The 12479-nt window shown below is 43.3% G+C and overlaps 1 protein-coding gene across 13 annotated transcripts in view; it reads right to left on the bottom strand.

Moving 5' to 3' along the window:
* The window catches only part of LOC102308831 (pleckstrin homology domain-containing family A member 5), a 176463-nt gene extending 166769 nt beyond the window's left edge, over positions 1 to 9694 (bottom strand). For 2 of the 13 annotated variants that reach the window (XM_042225500.1, XM_042225504.1), the window contains exons 1-3: positions 9516 to 9685; positions 9313 to 9389; positions 8553 to 8610 (exon numbers count right to left, since the gene is read on the bottom strand). In XM_042225500.1, the coding sequence (XP_042081434.1) occupies positions 8553 to 8610; positions 9313 to 9389; positions 9516 to 9607 (227 nt within the window). In that variant the 5' untranslated portion in view covers positions 9608 to 9685. Of the gene's footprint in view, positions 1 to 5246; positions 7080 to 8552; positions 8611 to 9312; positions 9390 to 9515 lie in introns of those variants that run through there. The other 11 variants (XM_042225498.1, XM_042225505.1, XM_042225503.1 and 8 more) reach the window with 10 other exon arrangements.
* Positions 9695 to 12479: the final 2785 nt, after the last annotated feature.

Genomic DNA, 12479 nt, shown 5'->3' with positions numbered 1-12479 from the left:
GCTGTGTGCGGCTCCCACCATATATGACTCACACTCGCAGGTTACACGTACATTAGAAAGTAGTCATTCAATACCAAGCAATAAACATCATCCCCAAATTTTCCACCAACCGGGGCAAGTCTCCCCTGCGTGGTGATCTTTTCTAAGCTCAGAGTTGATGTTAATTCTGAAATCCATTCTATCCTTGGTCGATCCACCTCTTTCCAAGCAACTGCAATCACTCTGTTGGCCACCAGCAGCCCTTATGTGACAGCTGGATAAATAACCAGCAGAAAAAGTTTTGGTTCTAAATGCATCTCTAATATTTCTTATTAACTCATTCACTGCCATTGACGTCTATTGCCGTCAATTGCAGTGCATGAGTCAATGGGTTTTACTCAATCACTGCCAATGGCTGGCAGTGAATGAGTTAATATGAATATTTCTCCTGTAAGTCCTCTCTCCAGAACTCGAGCTTCTTTGCTGACGTTTCTGGAGAGGCAGCCACCAGTTCATTATACATTTTAGAAATCAGGCCCCTTCCCTGACAATCTTTCACCATCATTTCTTCGAGTTGATGGGCCAGAAATGGACAAGGACTAGTTTTGCTGTGTTCTAATACAATCTCTCATTTGTAAATATCAAAAAAAACTTGCTGTGGGCAACAATTTCATCAAAGGACAACAAGTGTTTGTCTGGATTGTGGAAAACTGAGACGACTGGTCTTTGTTTGTTTGGGTTTTTTGCAACACAGAAGAGAACCTTAAAACATTTGTCATATACTTTACAGTAATGTTCAATATTCTTTGCTCATATTAAATGTTTTAATAAGTAAATATTTTGCCCCAACAGTTCAGCCAATAAAAGGCTTTCCTTAGGCACATTTTGTGTGCAGTTTGCAGTTGATGCAAAAACTGAAAGCTTGCTGGTGTCAAACAGAAAAGCAGCCCTACTGCTTACTCAAACCACACACACACTCGTTTCTCACATAATTGTGAAAAACTGGTTCTGCACACATTAACGCGTCGCAGCCGTTAGATTCCTCTAACAGGTGGAAATGACTCGTGGGAACATAACCTGTAAGCTGCCAGGACCAAACAGCAAACTCAATGAATAAACATAATATCTCACTGATTAAAAACAACAACCCAGTAGCATGGCTACTCATTAGGACACAGTCCAGCTTGTTTGTTACACTTAATTTGCACTTTAATCACACACAAGTCCAAACCTGTGTCGCCTACACGCTGAGAACGGCACATGTTCACTGTCTTATTGAAAGTCATGAAGTTTTACTTAGAATAAGCTGCTGCATGCATGAAGTTGTGTTTTCTGGTGGGAGAGCAGCAGGGAAGATTAGTTTGTGTTACTCTGTTTATTTTGTATCCTTCCCAAAGCACTGATCCTCTGCCAAGTCAAACCAACAACACACAGACATAGTAGAGGGAAAGAGAGAGGATCAGGAAAGGAGGAGGAAACTGGCAGCAACAGTGGCCAGACATAACTACGACACCGTGATGTCAGCTCCAGGTTAGACTCTCCGATTCTCTTTCATTCAGTTCCTCCATCCTGTCCTACCCTAATGTTTATCTCTGTAAAATGCGGAAAGATTTGACTACCGACAGTAAACACAAGTGCATCTGATGTTTCCACTGATTACTATTGACTAAACTTGACTAAACACACAGACATTTAGAGACAACAGGCCCTAGTAATCATTTCTATTAGTTCTTTGACGTTTGCCTGCAGGTGCATGTGAAGTTGGTCCAATGTAATGTAAAGTCTCTATGGATGAGCACATGAATGTCTGCTCAGAGACTGATGCCAACTACATTTACATGAGCCAGGCTCATTGCTCTACCTGCACACTCGCCTTATTCACCCATTCATATGTGCACTTTTTTCTTCCTAAATGATTTCTAACATTCATACACGCCAATGGATGCAGCTTGGGCACATGGACGTAGAAATTTCTAAACAGAAATCTCCGGCAAACAAACAACCAGTTCATGTCTCTAATTGCCTTTCCCGTTTTGGCGACATACCCGCAGAGGAACAAACTCTTATTTGCAATTCCATTTTGAGATATGAAGTTACAGACAGCAGCAACCACAGTGAATTATCTTCCAGCGAAACGTGAAAGGATGATGGTAAATTCCATACAATTACAGTTCACGTCGGCAGTAACGACACCTGATACATTAAAATAGTTAAATCGTTTTGTGAATTTGCTAAAACAATGTCTTACTGTACTATTCTCTGAACCCTCTCCAGTCTGACCAGCAGTGACATGTTAGCCTCATGTTCTCCTTAAACTGCTGTCCAAAAAGTCCAAAAAAATGATGTGGGCTGTATAAATACTTGGAAGAATTTCTGGTCTTGTTGGGAGAGACAGGGTCTATCCCACTTTGGATGGAGCGGCTCTCATTTCTATAAATGTTATCCCCCCAAAACCACATCCCCTTAGAGACTGTGTTTTCTCCAAAAATCAACAAAAAGAAATTTAAACACTAAAATCACAACAAAAGATAAATATAGTGTCCACAACTGTACCAAGGAGTAAAACAGTGACATGTGGATTATATGTTAGGTCTGACTCCTGGAAGTCTCTGTTAGTACATGAATTAATAATTAATAAACTGGTTTACTCTGCCTTAGTGAAACCTGGAAGATTATGTTTGAATGAGTCAACACTCCCAACTCATGCTAAAGTCAGAATCCTCGAAGCACAGGGGAGCTTTCACTCCAGCTTAATAATCAACCAAAGACCCAGACAGAACTGTAGTTCATTTGAAACCCTGATGCTTAGTCTTGTGGTATGGAGGGCCTCGAGTGCCAAAATGAAATAAACACATAATTAAATAATTAAGACATTTAATTAATTATTTATATATTTCATTAATCAACTGTTTGAAAGCTTGAGTTTTCAGTTGCAACATCTCTCTGTGTGCATCTGTGTGTCTCTGACCTTCTGTGCTAATCATCATTACGATGGAGGTAAAAACCCACATGATCGCACTCGTCTGTTCAGCCAAGCCGACGACCGCGATGCAATGCACAAAATTACAAAAGTAAGAGCTGTGCGATTGGCCGACATGCCACAAAGATTGTATCTCATGACACAGAATGTGATATGTCAACACGCACCACCCACGACACAAGTGAAGCAGCAAGCATGAAAACGGCGTAAGGAACGACGACGGACATGATAGTGGAGAAAATGAACTGAATCCGTTTTTAATAGGTTTGATTTATCCCCTGCACCCCTTCCTACTGCTACACCCACCATCTGGGCACCTGGGGGACTGCTCGGGCTTTGGCTTTGATGTAACACCGCAATGCATTGTGGGAGCGCGGCGCCATTTGAGAAGGCCACGAATCAAAACAAACACACTGTGTTGGAAGGACGACTGCCAGAACCATGCTTAAAATCAGCTCAAAAGTCAAAGGACTGTATCGAGACCGGTTGCGCCCGGACACCAAGAGACGGTACTTGGAAAAAATAGCGTGCATCGGTAATGTGGACCCGTTTTTCTCTCAGCTGCAGACTTGCTGGTGTTTAAGGGTTTGAGAGTAAAGATTAGACAGAAAAACAATCTTTAAAAAAAAAGACGTGCTTGCACTCACACATGCTATGCATAATTACAACCACATTTCACAATTTATAGAAGTGCAAAAATCTCTCTAAGATTGCAGTAGCAAAGTGGGAGACAAACAGGAGAAGGGGATGAACGAACTCACCACACACAGGATAGCTGACTGTGAGCGCACACCATCCTCAACAGGTTTCCATTTATTTTGCAATTTTCCAGTAAGATCATGCTGTAAAACTAGCTCCACAAGATGATGAATGACCTCTTTTTACTTTTAAAGAGACATGAGGGGTACTTCACAGAGTCTGACCTACATCGATGCATCCACACAGTGTCCATGGTTACCAGGATCGCTGCAGATGCACTAAAATACTGTGAATTAAACTCGCACTGCAAAAACCTAATGGTGACATGAGTGTCCAGGTTATTCATTACGACTGAACGGTATAATTTGGTGAAATTATACTTTAGAAGTATCATAGAATTCAGCTGAAGGTGGCGGGCCCCCGAGGTGACGGGCCACAGAGGTGGCGGGCCCCCGAGGTGACGGGCCCCAGAGGTGGCGGGCCCCCGAGTCCGCAAGCTGTGTCCTCCCGTCCTCGGAAATCTGGACTCGTGTGGACTTTCCACGCAGGAACAAACAAGGATTTAAGCACAAACTCCACTATGTTGCTGTATTTTTCCTGAAAGACCTCAGTGCAGCACCCAGTAGGGAGGGTTGCTGTAGCCCAGGAGGTCGAGTAGGTCATCTGCTGACTGAAAGGTTGGTGGTTTGATGCCCGGCTGCTCCAGTCTACAAGCCAAATATCCTTGAGCAAATTGCTCTCCGACGCATCCACTGGAGTACGAGTGTGTTAGATAGAAAGCACTCACATAGAAAACTTAGCCCTTTTCCATTAGTACCAGCATGACAGTTTTCAATTAGGCGATAGTACCAGGTACTGTTTAGTACCTACCTAACTGGGACACGTTCATCCTCCACCTTCACTGTGCTAATGTTATGCTAACATAGCTGTGTCACTAGCAATCACGTAGCACATCATTATATAGCAGCTAGCCCAACTTCAGTAACCCTGCAAACGTCACTGCTGTTTAGTTTTCTGTCTTCATTTATGTTGGAAGTGATAGCAGAGCTGTACGTTTGAATTTTTCATTAATCTCTCAGTCAGAACATGCTATATCATGTTTAGGTGGAAGCTAGTGAGCTAACTTCCTGCTAACTTCTAACTCCGTTGAATTTAATAAATCCTGTTTTCATGGATGCCTGGATGTTAAACTTAATTATTACACCTGGTAAAGCAGCAACACTGAACATTTTATTACAGATGAAAGAATTTAGACAGTTTTTAACTCTCATTGATGTCGCAGTGTTCGTTTGACTTTGGGACCTGAAGTGGAGTTTGGGCCCAGACAAGTACTGACATCAGATTTAAAGACCGGATAGGATATTATGGTCGACAGTATCGAACGCTGCACTGAGGTCTAGCAGGACAAGCACAGAGATGAGTCCACTGTCAGAGGCCATAAGAAGATCATTTGTAACCTTCACTAAAGCTGTTTCTGTGCTGAGCTCTGAAACCTGACTGAAACTCTTCAAATAAACCTCTGCAGATGATCTGTTAGCTGTTTGACAACTACTCTTTCAAGGATGTTTGATATAAAGGAAGGTTGGAGATTGGCCTATTATTAGCTAAGACTGCTGGGTCTAGAGATGCTTTTTGAGTAAAGGTGTAACTACAGCCAGCTTGAAGGCCTGTGGTACATAGCCGATTAATAAAGATATTTACAGTGTAGTACTGTCCATTTAGTTTTGTAGCATTTGACTGAGTCTGAGCAGAGAGTAAAGCCAGAGGATTGCCTCATATTCTGCTCGAGGTTTGCAGACTTTCAGTCATTGTGGTTCTAAACTGTTCGTAGAAAACTCCACATAATGAAGGTGAAAAAGCCTAAAATAGAAAATAAAGTACAACTTTAAACCTTTACAACATAAAATAACTTAACCTTCTACATAACAAATGTACAGTTTCTGTCATGCACAATATTTAAACATGTACTTATTTACTTATAACCACAAATTTGTGCCTCATCAACGGGGCTGCTAATGACAAGATAAACTTCCACAAGCTCCGTTACAACACTCCCTCCAACCTCCCCGACTGTCGCCAAACTGCACCGACAACAGTTATACAGGAAGTCGTTCCTTCAAAATAATAGCATTACAACTCCAACAGGAAGTTAATCCCAGCTGATAGTACTGCCAAAATAAGATGCAAGTAAGCAAATAAAAGTATTTAGGGTTATTTACACGGGAGGGACTTTGTTTCCAGGCAATCCAACATGTCTCTACCTCAGGCTTAAAGAATTCCTAAGCGAGTTAAATTATAAATATGAGGACATAAACATATTCAAAATGGAAACGTGGAGATTAACCCAAGCAGGAGGTGTCTGACCCTGAAAAGCTCAGCCTGAGGACAAATAAGCTACCATCACAAACTCAGGGAGCAGAAATGCCCTTCAACGCCACTGATGAGGCGTGAGCTGCGAGAAAACACTCCCAATAATGGACTAATAGAAAAATGACCGAAGAGGAATTTGAGAGGAATGTGGGGGGGTTTCAAGAAGTGGTGATGATGCAGTGTCCTTTAGTGTGACTGCTCTGTGTCAAATGCTTCTCATTGTATTCAAGCCTGTGAATGTGGCAGCATGAATGTTCGCCTTCAGCCGAGCACGCCACTTCGAGAACAGCACAGAAGTTGCTTTTTATGGCCTAATATCCAAATGAGCTTTTCCACCTGTAATCACTACTTATTTTGTCCTCTAACAAAACAAACAAAAAAAATAAAATCACACTGTTGAGTTATCAGAGCACCCACCAGCTAGACGGGCTACTTACAATTTGCCTATACCTTACTTCACATTTGAACTGGCATCATTTAGTCTCCAGAGATGACCGACTTTGACCACTTTGCCTCCTCCTGTCACCTGCTCAGTACGGCTATATTGGTACACACAATTTGCTGCATTGTCCTGGTAACTAAATCTTCAGTGTTTGTTTAAATAAAGCATAGCGTGACCTAAGCTAAGCTGGGGCAGTCCTTAATTAGTATACATAATTGGACAGATCTCAGCCAAACAGGTAAAACAATAGTAAGTTACACCATTTGCTTCATTCTTTAATCTTTTTTTTAAACTTGTTTATAGTTTACAATTAGGTTAAGTTATTCAATGCAACTGTATGTATTATTGTAGGGTCTACCTTGCAAAGCAAAGTACCTTGAGGCGACTTGTCATTTGGTGCTGTATAAATAAAATGGAACTGAGGGAAAAAAATGCTCCAGCTGTGGTCAACTTTAGCCAGGTGGGCCACGGCATTTATAGGCTGTGAAAAATGCTCCCCACATGGACTGCTTCTTGTTGTGTGCCAAATATGAGAAAGGTAGCTGAAGATATCGGAGTCTGTGTCCCACTGTCCTGAGTTAGTGTCTGTTGATCTCTGGCTGCTCCAGTCTGCATGCCAAATGGGTAAGATATTAACTCCAAGTTGCTCTCCGGTACATCCACTGGAGTGTGTGTGTGAAAGCACGTCAGCAGAAAAAGCATAGAACAAAGTGCTTGTATGATTAGGTGGTGAATGAGGCCAGTTGTATAAAGTGTGTTGAGTGCTCAGGTAGAGTAGAGAAGAACAAGTCCATTTACCAGCTTTTTGACTCTTTAGATTGTTTCACTATTTTGCAGATGGTCCAACTGGTGAACGACACAACAGGAGCTAATTCAAACAAAAGATAATACTTAGAGTATGATGGTACCAATGTAGTGATTCCATTACAATGATCAGTAGCACTCGTCACAGCGAGCCATGTTTTAGATAAACACTTTTGGCTGCATGTATCAAACACCAGCTTGAAAAGCTCGATAAGCAAACGAAACGTCAGTAAGTAATCAGAAAACATTAGAGACGTGTGCCCTCCCCAAGAAACAACGAAAGCCAGAATATATGCACGAGTTCTTTTCTTTCCTATCATGTGAAAAACATGAATGTATTTTACAACTCAAGCACCATCACACACTCATGTCTCTCTGTACTGCCTCTGAATGTGTCCTGATCTAATCCCAGCCTCTTTAAAATGCTCTGGCTGCATTTGCAGTTATCCAACTGTGCAAGCATGTAATGCTTAACACATGCAACTGTGCTTGCAGGTTTACATGTCCATGTGCATGCATTAATACGCTGAAGATGTGTTTGGGTACACTCTGCATGCATGTATACATACAAATGAGCACCAGGTTTGGTCTATTTATAGAATGGCTATATTAGCTCACTGCATGTGTCAGCTGCTGCTTTCAAAATATCCACAGATAGCACCAGCAGCTCCAGTAAAGCTGCACCAGCAGCTCCAGTAAAAGTCAGTGTGAAAATAGGTGGAAGAAAATCAAAGTATATCTGTGGTGATCAGAGAGCTGCCAGACAGTCACACCAAAAAACTAACATGTGTGTGCAAAAAGCTCACAGGTTGCTGAAGTTGGTTATAAACCTGGAGTGGGTGCACACATACACAACAGACACACAGCACACCAACAAGTAGAGCCTGTTAAGCAGTGGAGCAGTGTCTGAGTCACCCTTGCTTGTCAAACTTGTGCCTCACTAACAGTACAGACTTGTTCTTGGGTAAATCCCTTCACTGGAGAGAGTGTGTTTATGAGACAGAGGCGAAGAGCTGTTCAGTCACATCAGTTTTCTACATGTGTGGGTAAGGATGTGTGTGCACATAACAGGGCCGTTAAACAGAAGGATTTGGGAATTCCTCCAAAGGAGCAGACAGGCCAAGAGGTGGGAAGAGAGGAGGGAATCTCAGAGCTTACCAAGCACACAAAGCAGCACCCCACTGCCCAAGACAAGCCACCCAACCCGTCTCCATCCCTCTCTGCATCCATCAGTGTCTTCCTATCTATGTTTTTTCCATGCCACACATTCCAACTCACTTGATGAAGCAGCGAGCTCCCTCAAATGTATATCCTTCCTCCCATCCTGTTGGTAAATCTGTGAGGAGAGGGAGGGAAAGAAAAGCAACACAAGACAGCAGGAACATAAGGAACGGTGACAGAGACAGCGAATCAAACAGCAACACACTTTTTCTAGCATAATATCTCGTTTGGATTGCGCCCTTTTTAATCAATCCCGCCCCCTCCCTCCTGCAGAATTTATCATTTTGTGTGCGTCTGCCTGCTCAGTATCACGCTGGTGGAATACACCATTGATGTGCATGCACCCAATAAAAACCTCCCCACGGCAGATGTGCAAATTTGGGGGCAATATCGTCTCTGAGCTGACGCACAAGCCGCAGCGCATTGTTCTATAATCAGCCGTGGTGACTGGAAATACTGGGTTTCTGCAGCAAAGCGGGGTATGTATCAAATGTCACTGCAGGGAATCCGCTTGGAAATCGGCAAAAGCCTACGTGACATAACTTTTAAAAAGTGTGTCGCAAAGTGTCCAGGTGGAGTAAGTGGGGTGGGGATGGCGGGGGGACGCCGTGCGCAACGGTCCGACAGCGGAGAGGGGCGACTGTTGCTTTGCTGCAGAGAAGAAATCTACCCCCGTCGTCTTTCACGCTCTCCCCGCAACTTGTCGCCCCTTTTTTCCCACCGTGACGCGCACATAACCTTTTCTAGGCGATGCGAGCGTGCGTGCGTGCGTGCACGGATTTTCGCAGGAATGTAGAAAAAACACATCCTGTATTACCTGGGGTTTTTCTGTGCCCCGTGATGACAGCTTCTCCTGTAACTGGATGCAACCAGGTTGTACTCTTTGCTTCTTCGCTGTTGGTGAAAGAAAACGGGGGAGGGAGAGGTGAACAGAGAACCCGAAAAAAAACCCCAAACAAGTATGCGTCGGAGAAAAAAGCAGTAGGTATCCATAAATCCGTGTATCCGCGTCATATTTACTTAATGAAGAATATGCGTCCATCCCGAGTCACCCCATAACTCCAAGAAGAGGGAAGGCAGGAGAGCCAGTCCGGCTGAGGATCCGCCGCCATGTCTAGTTTGGAGCTTTGCTTTACTACGGGTATGGGCTGGAGTGCGCGGCTCCGTGCCAAGCGCGCGCGCACTTCATCCTGTGCGCGCCTCAAGGAAATGCGCGAACGCGCAGAAAAGATAAAGATGCAAGCAACGATTTTGTCACAAGCCTGGGGAACCGGTGGGCTCGTTTTTGGCAGCCGTGCGACTAAACTGGTGCCGGTGAACGTTCCAGATAACACGTAGCTTCATCTGTTCCGTACACGAGCTTTTCACAATGCACCAAATAAATTCAGATAATATTGACACTGTTTCTTCTTCTTTCGTATATGATAAACTTTATTTCCACTTAGGTCGGCCCTTCTCTGCAGATCAACACGTTCCCTGTGAATTATTGTTTTTTCATCATTATGGCAAATGGGGTTGAACTCATACCAATCAGGCATGATTATAATACTACTGTGAAAGAAGCCAAGGAAAAAGACCGTTTCCATGAAAGGGTGCACATGGTCTGCAGCAACGTTTAGGTAGGTGGTGCATGTAGGGAAATGTTCAAAAAAGGAGTCTGTGGCTGACGGGTGTTCCTGGTTTCTAAAAGGAAATGTTTCCAGTTGAATTGTGACTTGAAGATTGTTTTATTTATTACTAACTAAAGACTTAACAATAAACTCCTTCTTAAATATGCATAAACGTTCCAAAAAATAAGACATTTATCCAGAACAACCTGTGTACTCCTAACCTCTCTGGCCATGCTCCTCCTCTTCCCAAACCACAAAGGTTTTCATGCTGCCATTGCACTTACATGCTTAAAGTGATGGGCACCTCTTTTGATTCTTATCACAACAGGGCCATATCATTACCTTACGAAAACATAACCTAAATGTTCAAATGTATTAATCCTGAAAATATCAATTATGTAACTCACAAGCATCTATGAATTACAAACCAAACATGAAATTAATTGTAAATCCAAATATAAAGTAGATATCTGGCGCCTACAATAATATCAAAGTAATATCCACATGGGTGGCAGGACCCGAGGTTTCCAGAGCATCAGACTGTGTTTCCTAAGCACATGACAACCTCCCGGCCATCCACGTGAAAAAAGCAAACATGATTCATCAGAACAGGCCATCTTCCTCCTTTGCTCGATGGTCCACTTCTGATGCTCATTGTTGTCACAGTCATTATGGGCACACTGACAGGTTTTGGCTGTGCAGCCCCACAAACAAACTGTGATACCCTGTGACACCTTTTTATCAAAACCAACACTGAGCTGCAGCAGCAGCTTGTTTCTTCAGCTGGAAAATATGGGCAAACCTTCCCACTGCATGTGAAATGTAAATCAAAGCAAAATGTAATGATTTGCAAGTCTCATAAATCCATATTTTATTCAAAAGGAGCATATACACCTTATCAAATGTTTGAAATTTGTCACGGCTAAGCCGCAGGTGTGTTTGTGGTGCGGACCCAAATGCAGACACGCAAGAGATGAACAGAGGTTTACACAAAAAGCGAGCCTTTGGTACAGAGATACACAAAAAACAGAAAAACAAGGTGAGGTGAAACTAAACTGAAACCTAAACTGGGAATGAACCAACTATGAAAACAATGACGCGAGAACATAAGATGGAAACTGGATGGGAGCGTGTAAAACCTTGAACATGAAATGAAATCACTTTTATTGTCACATGTGCAGGTACACTGGTACATGCGAGTGAAATTCTTGTGTGCGAGCTTCACAAGCAACAGAGGTGTGCAAAGTACAATAACATAAGAACATAAGAACAGGCAAATATAAGAATGGCTAAATCTGAGAATTATATGAATAAATATATGTACAATATAAGAGTGTATGCATATTACTGAATGTGTATACTAAATATGTATGTCTACGTGTGTGTATATATATGTGTGTGTGTGTGCACATATTTTACAAATTAAATAGAGTAAAAATAAAATAAATATGTAAAATATACAGTTGTATGTTGGTAGTTGGATATTGTGCAAAACAGTGGCATTTATATACAGTGTGGAGTGCATAATGTTGAAGTTCCAGTAGTGAAGCTGAGGTGTCTATGACGTGTTCAGCAGTCTGATGGCCTGGTGGAAGAAGCTGTCTCTCAGTCTGCTGGTACGGGACCGGATGCTGCAGAACCTCCTTCCTGATGGAAGCAGTCTGAACAGTTTATGGCTGGGGTGACTGGAGTCCTTGATGATCCTCCCCGCTTTCCTCAGGCAGCGCTTCCTGTAGATGTCTTGGAGGGAGGGAAGCTCACCTCCAATTATCCGTTCAGAGCACCGCACTACTCGCTGGAGAGCTTTGCAGTTGTAGGCGGTGCTGTTGCCATACCAGGTGGTGATGCATCCAGTGAGGATGCTCTCAATGGCACAGTGATAGAAGGTCCTGAGGATGCGGGGGCTCATGCCGAATCTTTTCAGTCTCCTGAGAAAGAAGAGGCGCTGCTGCGCCTTCTTCACTGTTTTGTTTGTGTGTACTGACCACGTAAGATCCTCAGCCAGATGTACACCAAGGAACCGGAAGCTGCTCACTCTCTCCACAGCAGCGCCGTTGATGGTGATGGGGGTGTGTACTTCTCTGCACCTCCGGAAGTCCACTATCAACTCCTTTGTCTTTGCGACGTTGAGGGTGAGATGGTTGTCTTGACACCAGTGGGTCAGGGCGCTGACCTCCTCCCTGTAAGCCGTCTCATCACCGTTGGTGATAAGACCCACCACTGTAGTGTCGTCCGCAAACTTCACAATGATGTTGGAGTTGTTAGTGGCCGTGCAGTCGTAGGTGTAGAGTGAGTACAGGAGAGGGCTCAGTACACACCCCTGTGGAGCACCAGTGTTCAGTGTGATGGGGGATGAGGTGATGCTGCCCAGTCT

The sequence above is a fragment of the Haplochromis burtoni genome, unplaced genomic scaffold (assembly GCF_018398535.1).
Source record: "Haplochromis burtoni strain Fernald_Lab_line unplaced genomic scaffold, NCSU_Asbu1 Contig_173, whole genome shotgun sequence".
NCBI lineage: Eukaryota > Metazoa > Chordata > Actinopteri > Cichliformes > Cichlidae > Haplochromis > Haplochromis burtoni.
Note: the sequence above shows the minus strand (reverse complement) of the source record. Positions and strands in the feature narration are given on the sequence as shown.